Source organism: Leptonychotes weddellii, chromosome 2 (genome assembly GCF_054177405.1).
Source record: "Leptonychotes weddellii isolate Sample4059 chromosome 2, ASM5417740v2, whole genome shotgun sequence".
In the NCBI taxonomy this organism is placed as follows: domain Eukaryota; kingdom Metazoa; phylum Chordata; class Mammalia; order Carnivora; family Phocidae; genus Leptonychotes; species Leptonychotes weddellii.
The window spans coordinates 99,956,646-99,970,408 of NC_138370.1; the positions used below are offsets into that span (position 1 = coordinate 99,956,646).

Genomic DNA, 13,763 nt, shown 5'->3' on the forward strand with positions numbered 1-13,763 from the left:
CTGGAGTGGGGGGTGGGGTGGGAGGGATGGGGTGACTGGGTGATAGACACTGGGGAGGGTATGTGCTCTGGTAAGCGCTGTGAATTGTGCAAGACTGTTGAATCTCAGATCTGTACCTCTGAAACAAATAATGCAATATATGTTAAGAAAAAAAAAAAAAGAAGAAGAAGAAGAAGGTAGCAGGAGGGGAAGAATGAAGCGGGGGAAATCGGAGGGGTAGATGAACCATGAGAGACGACGGACTCTGAAAAAGAAACTGAGGGTTCTAGAGGGGAGGGGGGTGGGAGGATGGGTTAGCCTGGTGATAGGTATTGAGGAGGGCACATTCTGCATGGAGCACTGGGTGTTATGCACAAACAATGAATCATGGAACACTACATCTAAAACTGATGATGTAATGTATGGGGATTAACATAAGAATAAAAAAAATTTAGAATACAATGAATATTTTCAATATAAAAATAAAATATTGTGACCCCATCTCATAATAGTAGATGGTCTTTTCATTTTCAATGATTGAGAAGTAAATCCATGATAAATACCTATGTTGAATTTCATAAATTTTAATGGACTTAAAAAGCTTGAAAAAATTAATCCCAGTGCTCTATATATGTGGAAAACAATGGTATACATATATGCAAAACAAGTACTCCTTCACTCTTCAGACATCTTATGTGAATGGATTCCTAGACATCTCGAAATAACTAGGTTCTGCTGACTCTAAGACCTCCTTATTGGAATCAAGCAGAGAATTCTAATTTTTTTAAAAATCAGCAACCACTATCATTTCAGACAATTATTCACTGCTGTTGGAAGAACCTTCTATGAAAGGGATTGCGCCACCACTACCCCTGACCCAATATTTCCTTCCACTTATTTCCTTTAAGCTCATATTTTTGTTTCAGTTTCTGTCTCCTTCTAATGAGGAATTTCATTTTCCCAGTATGCTCTGTAGATCATAGACCAGAAAATTGGGGGTGAAGTTGAATAAAAATATAAATGCATTTTTCTATGGAAGCAAACAAGTGAACAATGTGATCATTTTGGAGCCCAAACACAAAATTTGCAGTTGAAAGAAAAGATTGTTCTTTTAACTCCTAAAGAAGACATAGACTTTTTTTTCTCTATTTCATTTATTTTAACCAAATAAAACAAGTACTATGACATAAATTAGCATGGTGTTTAACGTAAGTATAGATTTTACAAAAAGGAACCTCAGGTTTTCCAACAGGGAAAACCTGTTGGAGTAATAGCATAGTACTATTATATTATAACAACTCCTTATTTGCTCATCATTTTTTAAAAGTGTCCCTTTTAGGCTAAAAATTTCCAGAAGTTAGCCCCAGTCAAGGACAATACAGGGAGGAGGAAGTTAAATTGTGTCCATTTACCCTTCTCTGGGGAAAGTAACAATATAACCACAACCACACCTCCTACCCTCCTTGGCTCATTATAATTTGACCTACAATTAACACATTTTTTATGTGGCTAATCATTAAGAAATTTAATGATTATAGTTTTGTTCAAACTATATGGTGCCCCATAACAAGGAACTGAAAAAAATTTCCAGAAATGATTTTAATTTTTATTTGGAACATTCCATTAGAATAACGTTAAGAAATATAAAATGTGGTGAACAAATTGAACTCTATTCCTTTAGGTTCTTTGTTGAATGAGCTTTCAGCTTCCTTCTGAATGGAGAAGCTGTAGTAGTCAAAGAAACAGGCAAAGCACCCAGATGACGAAGTTAGTTTTCCTCCTGAGGATGGTGGCTTCGGTTAGGAAGAAGAAAAATGTATATAAATTTATAACCACGAGACATAAAGCTAGAAACATGTCTTCCAGCTACCAAAAAACTTGGAAAAGCCCCTTTGTTCTTTATCTATTACAAAATAAACAGATCTCTAGGGACTCTGAAAGACAGCGGGGATTTGGTGGTATTTATAGCTAGAAAAACAGAAAAAGGAGGTAGCAGACAAGCTATTCTAATTATAGTTACACTTGCATTTATGGCTATTCTATTTTTCATTTTCCTCATACAGATCAGAAACCTTAAATAATCCCAAAGAGGTTAAGTAACTAGAGCTTTAGAAAATGACTTCCATAAATTTAGAGACTGTATTAATAGCATTTTCATGCAATCTTAGGGGTCACTAATGGGAATCTATAAATACTCCTTGTTGAATAAATAAAAACTTGCAGATTTCCAGTTTGCAGGCTACAGATGCAGATGTGATATTGTGCTTCCAGAGAGTTTTAGTCTTTTCTTTCTTAAGGTCTCCAAACCCTGAAATCACTGCTTAGATTGTCTCTGTAGTCATGAAGAAGGTCTATCTGCTTCAGGGAAAGCAGCTAGTTAAGTACTGATTTCTTTTTCTGAAGTTGTTCTTAACCTGAGTTGTATCCACAATTACCTGAGGGTGCTTGTTAATATGTTGCTAATATGTAGCTTGGACTGGATCCTAGGGGTCCTTTTCTCTTTTCTTTCTTTCCTTTTTCTTTCTTTCTTTCTTTTTTTTTTTTTTTGGTCTGGAGCAGAGCATAGGAATCTGCACTTTTAATATACATCCCTATGGATCTGACACGGGGGAAATCATACACCAAGAAATGCTGTCCTAACGTTTCAAAGGGATTCAAAGTTATTTTCTAGATACAAATATTATTTTCTCTTTTGAAAGATAATGGGCTTCAAAGAATAGCCAAAGGTTATGAGCTCAAGTCTGTTACAGAACCAGGAAATCTCTCTACCATTCTTTTGGAAATTAGTCTTGAACTTCACCGTGACAGCTTCTGGTGTGTTATTTAAATTAACTCTGGTATTGTTATTAAACTTTCCAGATGGTTTTGTATATCTCCCCAGGTAGAAGGTGTGTTGCTAGGAGGCAAGAACTATGCATACATATATAAATATATATTTTTAACATTATCTAGCACTCTTAATAAATATTTATTAGGCCCTCAATAAAGCATATTTTAATTTTAGTTCAAATGCAACCCAAGTTGCTGTAAAAATCTGCTTTAACTTCTGAGACCTGAAGCCACCTCTCTCGTGGATATTGCTTCAAACCCTGTTGTTCCAATATCCCCTTGCACGGTAGAAAATGGAGGCCACACCCAGTATTCATTAGAAATTGGCAACTGTGCACTTGGGCTCCGTTATGTAGCCACAAGGAAAAGGCAGAGCCACAGTAATAGCTTTGACTGATGACTTGGCAAGGGAAGCCAAGCCCCTTGGGGTGTTCCAGACTCTCTTTGGCCTATAAACCTGTTTAAAAACCTGTTTCTCAGAATTTAAAGCTTAGCTCAATTGGGGTCAGTATTACAGTAATGTCAATAATTCTGCTCTCAGTTTTCAGGCAGACCAGTACAATTCATCATCGACTTCATTTTCATGGAAAGGCAACTTTTGGGAAAATAGCTCTAACTTAAGCTATTTTATTTTGATTTTTCTTTCCCTTAAGAAATAGTTGTGCCAATATTACTTCATTTGGATTTTGTGCTTTCTAAACCTTAGCACCTTCCAGTGCCTGAAATCATTCCCTAAAATCAGAATAGTGCTGAATACACAAGATTTGGGACATCCACCAAGGCAATAACTCAGGGCTTTCAGAAAAAGATCAAATAAGTTATTGGGTCTAAAAGTCATTTTCAATAATTGAGACTTCATGATGTTTCAAAATTACCTCTGCCTTTAGCTGCTTTTAGGGGGTTTGGTACTGGGCTACACTGCCAAGTGGAATACTCTGGCAGGGTCCATTTCTTTCTCTTAGGAATCAAAATCCTTAATGAACAATAAGCCAGTGTTCACCCCCCTGAACAGACAGCTCCATTTTTAGTCAACCGGTAGGAGCACATGCCAAGGTAAATTAACTACATCTGCTCCCGGTAGGGACCTCCATTCCTGGGGTTGTATTTGGAGTGATGGTCAAAGGTGCTAGTTGTGCACTTGCTGTGAGGTTTCTCTCTTTTAGTTCTAGAAATTGAAGAAGGAGAATGACTCAAGATAGACATTTCTTGGATCAGATCTTGCCGCTAGATTAAGGTAGGAAACGTATTCATTCACACCCAGGATAACATCGTTCTTCCTCTATAGGAAAACAAGTATCTGTATATTTAGAAGATGTTGCTCCTAATATAGGAATTTATTAAGGTGGATACAACTTCAAACTTTAAAGTTCCTCTGGATTGATTTCTAACACTGAACTAAACTGCTAATAGTGGAAAAATAATGAACTGGAGCTACTCGTCACATACCATCTTTAAGAGTTACCTGGTCACGTTAAGTTCCTTGTGGGCAGTGTCTAATTCTCAATTTATTTTTGTATTTGCAGCACCCAGAACTATGCTTCGTATAGCATAAGCACTAAATAAATGCTTGTGATTTCATGACTTAAATATCTTTTCCATGATATGAAAAATGGGTAAAGAACTGCAACAACTTAATGACCAATAGAAGGCAATAAAGCTAATTTTTAAAATTTTTTGGACCCTGCTTAAAACCAGTTTCAGTCCCCGTTCTAGTCTGGAAAGACATTTTCCAGAGTCCAGAAGTGCCCCTATCTGTGGGGGTTTTAGTTCCCACAGTCAGCTGTGATCCAGAAGTATATGCTCCTCCTTCTGAACTGTCAGCACATATAGGAAAAAACAGTATATATAGGGTTTGGTACTATCCAAGTTTCAGACATCCACGGCGGGTCTTGGAACGTAGCCCATGTGGTTAAGGTTGGGGGGGCCCACTGTAGTCTCATTTTGTCTCCTGATTTCACTTTAATTCAGCTACCAATCTCTTGTACCACATTAGGACCCCAATTTTTGTCCCCCTACAATAGAGGGGGAGTGTGCTAGATGCTCAGACTGGTTGGTATGCTTTGATTCAGATATCACAGCTCTCTCTGGTTAAATCTTTGACAATGGATAATCCTTAGAAATGAAAGACCATAGTGGAAGCACTAGGTAAGAAGTGGAGTAGGGCAGAAATTTTGGCTTTAAGCTTCATGTGGTAGAACACAATATACACAGGAAGATGCCAATTTCATTTAAAAGAATAAACCCAAACCCATGTCCATATTTATGCCTATAAATAAAATCAGAAAAAAATGTCAGCTGTGGTTATTAATACATGGTCTAGCCAGGAATTAATACATGGAGTAGCAAGGGTTTTTATCTTATTTGTGTTTCCTTATATTTTTTAGATATTTATAGTGAATCATTTCTTCCAGATTAAAAAAGTATGTCTTCTGTAGCACCAAGACTTAAGGGATGAGAAAAGAAGTCATGACTAATTCTCCTGAAACTAACAGGATCTGACCAGTCCTCATCAGTCTCCCCTCTTTCCCCACAGTGAATCTGGGGGAAGGGGAGAGCCATACAGAGAGTCATGGGACCTTCCCCTAACTTTATTATTCCTCATGCCCCAGTGCTGTCTCATGTGGGGGCAGGCAGGTAACAACAGCTTTAAGAAGAGCCTTTTCTTCCACGTTTCATTTTTTGATACTGCATTTTTCTCTCTCTACAGAGCCCCAAATCATCCCCGATGTTATTTTTAGTCATGCTCACAGGGGGGAGGAAAAAGTCAATCAGGGTTTCTGGCATGTCAGCTTTTCATAAAAGGAACACAAAGTAGAGCTCCCAGCAAGCCTCATCAAATGTAGGATTTATGTGGGAACTTTCATCCACATCCAGTTAAAATGTTCCCTGCTAGGCATGGAAATCATCATTTGAAAAGGCCTTACTTTAAGGACTGGATACAGTGGCTCAAATGTTGCTTCAGCTCTTCTTCCTTTTCATAGGATTCCAGTACGCTGTGTGCCTCATCATGGTGGTAGCAGTAGACTTTATAAATATCTTCCAGTGGTCCTTTAATCTGCAAGAACACTTCTCCTGATAAATGCAAAACAAAGGCAAAATGACATCAAGTCAGACCAAATGGACACTCTACATATTTATTCTTTGACAATGTTGACCAATGTTAACATGTTGAAGAGGTCCCATTTTATCCCCAGGTTACTCAGGAGGGGTGGATGACATCCCTTCCCTTCTCTTCCCTTCCCTCCCCTTCCCTCCCCTCCACTCCCCTCCACTCCCCTCCACTCCCCTCCACTCCCCTCCTCTTCTCTTTCTTTCCTTTTCTTTTCTTTCTTTCTTTCTTTCTTTCTTTCTTTCTTTCTTTCTTTCTTTCTTTCTTTCTCTTTCTTTCTTTCTTTCTTTCCTCATCCTTCCCTTTCTCCTTTTTTCTTCCCTTCCTTCCTTTCTTTTATAAAAGGAAGGATAAAGAGCTTAATGGAGACAGGCAGCAAAAGAAAGCTGGTTTTCTCAGAGGTGATTTATGCACTTGGCTGGTGTGCAGGACCCTGTTTAAGAGCAACACCTTAGAATCAGCCTGTATGGGTTTGGATCAGGCTGTGCTACAGACTTGGACAGGTTATGACTTGGACAAGTTATGTTTACTTTCTGAATCTCTTTCCTCGCCTATAGAATGGGGACGATAATAGATTCAATTTCAGAGGGTCATTATAAAAATTAAAGGGGTAGTGTGTGTGTGTAGTACATATACAGTAAATGCTCAAAATAGAGCAGTTATTGTGAATTTGTTAGAGGAATGGAAAGTGAAATTTCAGGTTCTAGGTAAATTAATTTTGCTATTTATTCCACTAATGTTTCCCGAGATTCTCTGAAAGGCAAGCAATGGAGTTTAGGGAAATAAAATATTTCCTTATATGTCATAATAGAAAGAATTGGCCATTATTCCTGTTAAAAACTCAATTGGATAGGGGCGCCTAGATGGCGCATGGGGTTAGGCATCCAACTCTTGGTTTCAGTGCAGGTCGCGATCTCAGGGTCGTGGGATTGAGCCCTGTATGGGACTCTGTGCTCGGTGCTTGAGATTCTCTCTCCCTCTCTCTCTGCTCCTCTTCCCCCACTCTCTCTCACTATCTCTCTCTCTCTCTAAAATAAACAAATAAATAAATCTTTAAAAAAAACTCAATTGGATAACACCCAGTGCTCCATGCAGAATGTGCCCTCTTTAATACCCATCACCAGGCTAACCCATCCTCCCACCCCTCTAGAACCCTCAGTTTGTTTTTCAGAGTCCATCATCTCTCATGGTTCGTCTCCCCCTCCGATTCCCCCCCTTCATTCTTCCCCTCCTGCTATCTTCTTCTTCTTTTTTTTTTCTTAACATATATTGCATTATTTGTTTCAGAGGTACAGATCTGGGATTCAATAGTATGACTATATCTTCTTAAAGCAACTTGTATTAATTGTATCCAGGCATTTAAGGAATCCTTTTTGATATTATAATAAAATTGCATCTGTAACTGATGACTCAAGTAGATATTGAACAATAGTTGGATTTAATCACCCACTCCATCACTTGAAAATGTATATTAAGCATCCACTATACACCCCAGCACTATGTTAAGATGATTTGGGAGACACAGAAAAAATATGTAATGGGGTCTGCTCTCAAAGACACTGCAAATTTGGGATTGACAACGATTTCGGACTGAACTGATTGGGAGTTACGTGGACCTACCAATCTGGACCTATTATAGTAACAAGAGTCTGTCATTCTTCCTACAGAAATAGAATGCCCTTTGTATTTTCAACATGCTTTGCCCACATTAACCACTTAATTCCCTATATGTATGGGGAGATAAGTGGTTATTTATCCCTATTAAATAAGGATGGACAAATCTGAGTTTGAAACAAATAAATGACTTTCCCACAGTCCTGTCCAGTAGAGACTAAGCCGGGATTAGAGGCTTTATTCTCCTCAGTTTTACTTAGGTGTTATTAGCTCTCCACACGTCAGAACTTTGCTGGACGGACACGTACAAAGTGATGCAGTTGGAAAGAACACTGAACTCAGAATCAGAAATCACTGTTGACTAGGGTTTGGGGAGCAACTGAGTTGATTCTCATCACTCCTGAGGATGAATTTGAGAGTTAAATGGAATGTAGACATAAAAAACACCTGGAATGAACTAGCTGCTTAATAAACATCACTCATCTCTTAATGCTACCTTACTCTCTCTAGAATTAAAACACTAGTACTTCTAAAATCACATTCTGTTTTAATTTATATCCAGCTAGTAAGAGACTTTTCTTAGACTACATGTGTGTGTGCATGTGTGTATGTGTCTTATTTTTTTTTTTTAACAGGGCTTTTCTTTGGACTTGCAAGGAAACACTGTCTATGAGCATCCTGGAACTGAAGGGATGAGGGATTTTTGTTTTGTTCCTGGGATTAAATTGAAGAATTGATCCTTCTACCAGTGTAATTCTTGCAGATCTGGTCTTCAAGACAGTTAGCAACACACACAATAAGGAACGAAGTAGTTACAAGAAGAGAAAATAAAATAGGATAGTAACCTAAATTTAGGGTTGGGCAGGAGATGAGGAGAGCCTCCCAGTAATAGAGCCAGATGGCAAATGAGAGCGAGGGCTTTGGCTGGGGGAGGGTATTACCACCCAGAAGTGGGAGCGAGTGAGTGGCAGGCCCAGAGGAAGATCAGCAGCAAGTCAAGAAGAGAGGATCTGGATACACATAGCCCACCACAAGATGGGATTGTAAATACATGTGTTCACTACAAAGCAGTTTAGAGTAGAGACAAAGAAAGGAAGAGGTAAGGACGACCTCATAAATCTGCAATAGGATCAAGTCAGAAAGTCAAAAAACAAGGGACAAAGACATTTATTTTGCACACAATGAAACCATTAATTGTAAATTCATACATACACATACATATTTTAACAGAAATGGTGTCGTTTGAAAGAATTTATAGCTCTCTCCTTAACTGCAGAGTCAGTTTTTTTTTTACTCTTTTCCAAGTAAAATTCTGTTGGGACTCTAATAACAATTATTGAAGTTAAAAGATACTTAAGCACTCTAATTGAAAGTCATTTATTCACCCAAAGGCCAAGTACAACACTGGTAGGCAGAATATTTGATTCCCCTCCCAGCCCTACCAATGTCTTCTGCTTCATAATAATGCAGATAAAGCCATGTGTCTTGCAGCAAAACGGTGCTTCTGTTTCCACGGTAACATGACTCTGGGCTGCGTTTCCTTAGTGGTGAAGGACAACTGCTCGGTCTAATGGATGTGGGTTTGAATGGATGATTAGGAGTGGAGGAAGGACTGAGCCAAGACTGGTGAAGGTAATTTCACTTCTGGCTGCCTGTCACAAAAGCGCCGTAACAGTATAAAATAAATATAACTACCGTGTGCTTTTTAAAAAAATTCTGCAACCCAAGAATTTCCATACTGGCTTTCCCCTGTTAAGGAACCTGGACTGGATCACCTGATGGAAGAACCAAGTGGCACCCAGAGATCTTGGATAGGAGGTTTATTTAACGCCGGCGGGCTCAGAGGAGAGTGGTCTCCAAAGGTCTGAACCCCGAGCACAAACAAAGGGGGCAATTTATACACTTCTACTTCCGCATACTGGGCACTTCTGGTGCGTGCGAGAAGCTGGGCAGGGAGGAGAACCTGGAAGAGCCCCAGGGCAAGGACTGGGACTCTCTCGCTGGCTAGGTCGGCCATCTTAGGACACAGATTTTCCTTATCATTCTCCCCCTTTGATGCCCCTTTAAACACCTAGTTTAGGTGTTTAACATCTCCATCTTCTAAGGGGCGATAGTGAGTAAGGAGTAACTGGAGCCTAATTTTAGCAATTTGAGTAGTAATAAACCTAGTAAGGGCATTAAGAATACAAGAACCAAATGCCACTATGAGGAGAAGCAATAGGAGGTGGCCGACGAGGGGGCGAACCAAGGGAACCACTGTGAGAGGGTATTCCACCAAGTTGTCTGCTGGAGTATTTCCCACCCGGTGACATACTTCTTCCTGTAACTGGGTCAGAGTTTCTTGGACCCCCCCGACTCATTAACATAGAAACAACATTCCTCCTGTAGGAAGAGGCAGAGCCCCCCTTGCGCGGCCGTGAGAAAGTAGAGCCCGCACCTGTTTTGGAGGACCACTGAGGCCAGTGAATCGAGTTGGCGCTGCAGGGCCAGGGCCGGCTGAGTGAGGGCAGAAAAATCCACCATGAGTTGTTGAGTTAACCCCTGGTACTGAACCTGAGACCTCCCAACGCCAGTGGTGCCGAGGGCAACACCTAATGCGGCCAGCAGGCTCACGACAAGAGGGATGGCTGCGGGGGAGCGTCTAGGGCGGCTAGGAGGTTTCCATATGAGTGGGGCATCGCTCTCGGGGAGGACTGAAAGATCAGGTAAGAGACTAACAAGCGTGCATGATTGATCCTGCGGGGTGATGCAGATGTATACAACTATACAGTGATTGTTAGGGCAAGAGGGTGGGGTGGCCTTGCATGACAAGGAAATCCTGATGTCACTGCGCTGTTTGAGGCACCAGCTGGTGGACCATTGTTCCATTCCCGGCCAAGTTGCCACCCATGACTCATCCCCAGGCTTGCGAGCAGAACTGAGGGCAGGTGTTTGGCTGTTGAGGCGTAGGGCCCCCACAGATGTAGATATCTACCAGCGGGTAACCAGAGTGAGGGCCATGGTAGGAACACCATCTATGAGGTTCCCAGGAGGTATCAAGAAGCTGGCATCCATCAAAATGGATGTTAACCTTCGGTGTGTGTCCCTCCCAGATGGAAGAAGTCAGTGGGGGCATTGGTGCAGGATTGAGGGGGATAAGCTGGAAAGTCCATTTGCCAATAATGGTGATAATGAGAGTTTGCACCCCTTGCCTGGCCGGGCAAGCTAGAGGCAGTGCGGAGGAACAGCACACCAGGTAGCAGAAGACTAGGACTGACTAGGGCTAGGAAAACCATGGTGAAATGCACTCAGGAGTAGAAGCAGAGGGCCAGTAAAAGTGGGATCTATGACCTTAGGTAGAGGGAGCCATCATGGCTAACCCATCAGCAGATGAAACTTGTGGACAGTAAGTGCAGTAATACACCCTAGGGACACCCAGTAAGCAATGACAATAGCAAGCCTCTGGGGGAAAGTCCAGTCAGGAGGGGCAACAGTGTAGAGTCCGACTCCCAAGATGAGAGAAATCATGCCGATGAGAGCCGGGGACCATGGTGAGCAGGTGTCCATCAGTCTGTGGGGTCTCGTCGAAGGTGAAGCTGGAGTGGGTTCGTGAAGTCTGGCTGGACTCTCCACTGGCGCGGCTCCCCGTCAGAACGACGAGCTTTCTTCACTCTGGAGTGATGGACCCATGGGGTGATACCTGAGACCTCTAGATCCTTGAAGGGGGTTGCTCCCATCCTTTGGACACCTGGCAGGGGCCATGGTGCAGACCGAGCATTATCTTTAGCACATGTTATGCACCGTTCACTAGTTGCTCAGCAGAGTGCAGGCAGCTGACTGATGTAGTAGTGCTTCTTGAGAAGGGCCTCTAATGCAGTTTTCCCAGTTGAGTGAGTTGGTGGTATTCCTTGACTAGATGCCCTCCAGTTGCTCTTGGAACAAAGAGGTGCCCGTCTGGCATCATCCATCAACCCTTTTCAGTCAGGGTGGCCCCCTCAGCCATGGCCCATTCTTTTTCCTTTTTAGTGTAACTGGGCAGAGGGACTTCTTCTGGGGGTATGAGGGCCATGGTGAGGGAAGGGGCTCTGTCCACATCCTCAATGGCTGCGGTCTTGGCTGCCTCATCTGCCAGATGATTTCCCCACGCTATGGGGTCATCTCCTTTCTGGTCCCTTACAGTGCAGGATTGCTACTTCCTTTGGAAGCCAGATGGCTTCGAGGAGTCTCAGTATCTCCTCCTTGTTCTTGATAGCTTTTCCTGCTGCAGTTAGGAGACCCCTTTCCTTGTAGACGGCTCCATGTATGTGTACAGTAGCAAAGGCATACCGAGAGTCAGGATAGATGCTGACTCGCTTGCCTTCACCAAGGGTGAGGGCTCGGACTAAGGCATATAATTCAGCCCATTGAGCTGACCATCCAGCTGGTAATGCCTTAGCTTCTAAGACTTCAGTGGTTGTGGTTACTGCATAACCCACTTTCTGGACACCCTGCTGTAGGTAACTGCTGCCTTCGCTGAACAGCGTGAGCTCTGGATTCTTTATGGCTTGATCCTGCAGATCTGGATGGCTTGCGTAGACTTCATCAGTCACCTCAGAGCAGTCATGATCTGGTTCCCCCTCCTCCGTGGGGAGAAAGTTTGCTGGATTTAATGTCCTTACTGTTTTGAGGGTGACCCATGGGTTTTCGCAGAGGAGCCCTTGGTATTGTGCTAGCCAAGAGTTGGAAAGGAAGCGGTGTCCCTGTGCGTTCATGAGAGACACAATTGCATGAGGAAACTTAACGTTAAGTTCTTGCCCCAGGGTAAGTTTGTCCTCCTCCTTGATGAGTAGGACTGTGGCTGCCAGTGCCCTGAGACATGGTGGCCATCCCAATGCCACGGGGTCCAGCTTCTTTGACAGGTAAGCAACTGGCCGTTGCCAGGGTCCAACAGTCTGGGTGAGTACCCCGAGCACTATTTTTTCCTTTTCATGCACAAAGAGATTGAAAGGTTTTCTACATCTGGTAGGCCCAGGGCTGGAGCCTACCCCAGGGTGGTCTTTATCTCTGTGAAAGCGGCTTCTGCTCCCTCAGTCCAGGCCAGGGGTTCTCGATCTGGTCCCCCTAAGAGATCATAAAGGGGTCTTGCTATTGCTGAGAACCCAGGGATCCAGATGCAGCAGAATCCTGCAGCCCCCAGGAATTCTTGTAGGCCCCTTTTTGTCTGGGGCTGTGGCAGGGAGATGATGACCCTTTTCCTCTCCAGCCCTAGTTCTCTTTTCCCCTGGGTGAGGAGGAAACCAAGGTATCGGACCAGTTGTTGGCAGATTTGTGCCTTCTTCCATGAGGCTCGGTATCCTGAGTGACAGGAGCAGTAGGAGGGCCTTTGTGCCTTTTGTGCAGTCTTCTTGTGTGTCATTGGTGAGGAGGAGGTCATCCATATACTGGAGGAGGGTGCATCGTGTGGCCTCTCTTGCAAAGCTGGTGAGGTCTGCAGCCAGGGCTTCCCCAGAGAGGGTTGGTGAGTTTTTAAACCCCTGTGGGAGGCACGTCCAAGTCAGTTGCATCTGGTGCCCTGTATCAGGCTCAGACTATTCAAAGGCAAATAGTGGCTGGCTCTGGGGAGCTAAGCGGAGACAGAAGAAGGCATCCTTCAAATCTAGGCAAGTGAACCATCTGGCCGACCCTGGGATTTGTCCGAGGAGGGTGTATGGATTCGGGACCATTGGGCAAAGAGAGATGGTCACCTTGTTGATGGCCTGCAGGTCTTGAATTGGTTGGTATCCCCCTCCTGGCTTCTTGACTGGCAGGAGTGGGGTATTCCAGGCCGACTGGCCCTCAACTAGAATACCTGCTTCTTTGAGCTTGGTCAGATGTTCTTGGATGCCGATCTTAGCTTCTTGTGGAAGGGGGTATTGCCTTTGCCTCTGAGGTTGGGCTCCTGGGATCAGTTCAACAATGATAGGGGCCCGATTCCAGGCTAGTCCATGTGGGTTGTTTTCAGCCCATATTGAAGGGAAGGTGAGTCTGAACTCTGGCGGGCTGCTCTGTAGGGCCTGGGCACAGAATACCCTCCATTCTTCTTCCCTTGGCATGGTAATTGCTAGTATTAGAGACCCTGTCTCCTCTTGCCTTGGGTCCAATCAGAGGCTAGTGTGTCCGGTGGGCTCAAAGATTATCTGAGCCCTAAGCTTGGAGAGTATGTCTCGGCCCAGGAGAGGGATGGGGCAATCAGGCAGTTAAAGGAATTCACGTCGGAACTTGTGGCCCCTGAGTT

General features: G+C 43.2%; 1 protein-coding gene across 1 annotated transcript in view; it reads right to left on the reverse strand.

Moving 5' to 3' along the window:
• ARHGEF38 (Rho guanine nucleotide exchange factor 38) overlaps positions 1-13,763 on the reverse strand; it is a 127,144-nt gene that overhangs the window by 40,246 nt on the left and 73,135 nt on the right. The window contains exon 4 of the mRNA XM_081812036.1: positions 5,733-5,880. Coding sequence (XP_081668162.1) covers positions 5,733-5,880 — 148 coding nt within the window. The remainder of the gene's footprint in view (positions 1-5,732; positions 5,881-13,763) is intronic.